The sequence below is a fragment of the Vigna umbellata genome, chromosome 4 (genome assembly GCF_029865625.1).
Source record: "Vigna umbellata cultivar VRB3 chromosome 4, Vumbellata_1.0, whole genome shotgun sequence".
Lineage (NCBI taxonomy): Eukaryota > Viridiplantae > Streptophyta > Magnoliopsida > Fabales > Fabaceae > Vigna > Vigna umbellata.
In genome coordinates this window covers 69,442,493-69,446,045 of record NC_142168.1, presented here as the reverse complement: position 1 = coordinate 69,446,045, position 3,553 = coordinate 69,442,493, and the positions used below count along the sequence as shown (strand labels likewise).

Below are 3,553 nucleotides of genomic sequence, written 5' to 3'. Positions count from 1 at the left end.
TCACTTCATTCCTCACTCTCAAACAAAAAACCAAAATGCAGAAAACCATGCCGCTACGAAACCCTCACTCTTCCACCTCCGATCTCCTCACATGGTCCGACCAACCTCCGCCGCAATTCTCCCGTTCCGGCCACCGCTCTCGCCAGGTCACTACTGTTACTGCCTCTGTTTTTCTTTGAAAAAATTATTTGAGCATCGCTTTGGTTTGTCCAATTCAATCTGTCGTGAAAGATATATAATGAGTGTTTTGTTTGTTTTTCTTCAATTCGCTATCGGTATCTTAGCCTTCCGATAAAATCGGGGAAGTTCTCCGCGGAAGCCAGCTCAGGGATGAAGAAGCGCAGAGTGTTGCCAAAAAGTAATATTATCATCTTTATTGTTTTTTGTTTTTCAATTCTATTCCAGTGTTGGTAAGTGTGCATTCAGATCTGCTATTTGTGTTGTTGTGTTTTTTCATGAAAATTTCTTTTTAATTTACGTTGCTGAAGCTTTTACTTTTGCGGGTAATAAACCATGATGCCATTTTTCAATTACTAGTAGTTTGTGTCGAGTTTTTTTCACTATTTTTATGTCTCCTTTCTCATGAAAAGAGGAAAAAGTATGGATTATGATTTTACCCTCAGCCTCTTATGTTATGAAATTTGTGTAAAAATAAGAAATTAGAAACAAGACGTTATTAAAATTTTAATATGAAAAATTATATATTTTTTCTCTTTAACATTAAATAGAAAACCAAAATTAAAAAATTATAGTAAAATAGAACCTCAAATAAATTATATATATTTTAATAATTTAAAACAGAAATACCTATTTATCTCAGTAATATATATATATATATATATATATATATATATATATAATAACGCGACTTTTGAAATGAATTGATGAATAAAACAGAAACCCTTCTTACGTTCATCAATTAGTAATTAGAAGAGAAAAAACTATTGTGAGAACTTATATATTTTTTATAAATATTTTTAAATTTGTTATTTTCACAGCATAACCTATACTTAGATATATAGTTTTGTGTATATAACTTTTATTTTCAATTTATCTTTTATAATATAATTATTAATTAATTTTGAAATTATAATTATTGACTGATTTGTTAGAAACTAACGTTAATTAAAAATATTTTATATAAAACTATCATAAATTTTTTTCTTTTTCTTTTTTATTATATTTATAGTTTTTACTACTAATATTAAAATATTTTTTATTATTTTTATTTTTTTCTCTTATATATTAATTTAATTAATTTCAATATAATAAATATAAATATTTAAAAAATTCAGACTCACAATGCATGCCTTTATGCCAGATAGTTATAGTCTATAATTTATAAACTTATTTTTTATAGTAATAAAATAATAAATTTATTATTATTATTTATGTTTTTTAAATTAAAATATCTCTTTTCTATTTATTATTTATTTATTTATTTATTTATTTATTTTTCATCTGAATAAGTTTTTTTTTCTCTCTCCTACTTTTTTCCATTTCTCTTCTCCAACCCTTACTGGGAACATAATGAAAAGCTGGTCATTGCTCTCCTGCATTCAACTGTTTTAAAATTCTCAGGCTCTAATGATGAGCAATCAACGCCAAATTATTTTTGCATGCTTAAAGCATGATTGATTGGGTTTACTATTAAAGGAACTTTTATTAGTAGCATAATTCTAAATTCTCTCACAAAAATTGTTTATATATTAGTTATGGACTCAAATTTCATACAGATTATTAAATTCTATTTGTTACTTTTATTTTATAAAATAAAGAAATATATTTTTAAATCACCTTCAATCATATTTATTGGGCTTAGTATCATTGTGTAAACATAAAATATGTTAAAGTAATACAATTAACTGAAATTGAGGCATTTAAAATTTAATTATATTTAAGTCACTCAATATAACTTCTTTTTTGTTTACGTATCGTTGAGAAGAAGTATTTTATATGATGAATATGGATTTTTGTTTTGGTTTCAAAACATTGAATGCATTTTTTTTTCAATGCATTTTTTTTGTTCTGTATTAAAGTAGTTTTTTGGAAATATTTATTATTGTTCTTATTCTTAACCTATCATTTTTACACAATTGGGTGTAGTGACTACGACTATTTCTATTGCTAGTCTTTTTCAGAATGAAGCCACATGCATTCAGATATTAAAATTTATTCTTAATATTAATTAGAATGTTGTAAGAGAACAAAATTTTGACTTCTTACATTGTCCATTAATTAAAAATCATTTTGGATATAATTTTTAAAGCAAGTATCATGAAAATCAATAGACTTCCAACATAACTATTTGCAAAAAGAATGATAATGTAAAATTATATAATGAACATATTTTAATTAATTTTTTCTTTAAAAGTCTATTTATTATTTAGGATAATATGTTATTAATTAATAGTAACAATCTTTACCCTAATAGAACGTCAAAATTAAACAGAGAAATAACGAACTTAAACTGCAGAATGTTTGTTACCTGTTAAGTTCAAAGGATGTCATATAATTTTGTTGTCAAATATATCTTTCCATGTTTCCGCTGTTAAATGATTCGTTGTTAATCTGCAGAATGGATAGTTGTTTCTTTCTGTTATTAGTTGATCGGTTTATTATTTTGCTCTGTTGTGATTATAACTACCTTCAATAGCCTTAATTTTCTGCTTATAGCTTTATGGCAGTTTTTATAAATAGGCTTCCCGCCCAATGAATGAAGTCAAGTTCCATCTCGTCCAACCTATCATTTTTTATTTTTTTCTCTTCTATCGTGGTATCAGAGTGATCCAATCCTTGGTCTTGTTGTTTTCCTTATCCTCTTCTTGATACTCAGGAAACTATGCTCCGGATATAAAATGAAAGAGATGACTGGAAGTGGTATATTTTCTGGTAATGCTGAAAATACCACATCAGAAGCTAAGTCTGGAAATTCAGAAAACAGAACAAGCATACGGGTATATCAGGTATGCAAGAGGAGATTTCATCATTTGAAAGTGTTTTTCAAATACGAACTCGTTGTGTTAACAGTGTTCTTGTTTTATTTCCCTACAATTGCATTTCAGCAAGCAATGAATAGAATCAGTCAGATATCATTCAGCACCGAAGGAAACGTTTCCCCTAAGATACCAACCTCTCTTCCAGAGATAGCAAAGCAGCGTGAACTTAGTGGAACATATCAAAATGAATCAGAAACGAAGACCAAGAAGCACATATCAAGTGCCAAGACCAAGGAGCTCAGCGGAAGTGATATATTTGCCCCTTCTCCGGAAATTCTGCCTCGTTCCAGGGGTGCTGGATGCAATTTGGAATCAAAACAAAGTAAAGACACGAGAGAACCTGTTCCACGAAAAGTGCGCGCTTCGGTGCAAGTTTCTAATGTAAGTGTCTCTTGGACAAGAAGACCAATCACGAGTCATGTTTACTTAACCATCATTTATATTGGATGAACGTCTAAAGAAACTTTTGTTGTTATTTCTAATCCCGTCTTATGCATATCCATGGGTATTCATTCCGGTGAATTTTACCTTTGATGGTGCAAATACCTTTAGCT

General features: G+C 28.5%; 1 protein-coding gene across 1 annotated transcript; it reads left to right on the top strand.

The window, feature by feature from the left end:
* LOC148201082 (uncharacterized) lies at nt 1–3,517 on the top strand. The gene is made up of 4 exons (XM_088114345.1): nt 1–146; nt 285–358; nt 2,837–2,966; nt 3,066–3,517. Exons 1-4 carry the CDS (start codon nt 36–38, stop codon nt 3,447–3,449), a joined length of 699 nt encoding a protein of 232 aa, XP_087970471.1. The 5' UTR covers nt 1–35; the 3' UTR covers nt 3,450–3,517.
* The last annotated feature ends 36 nt before the right edge of the window (nt 3,518–3,553 follow it).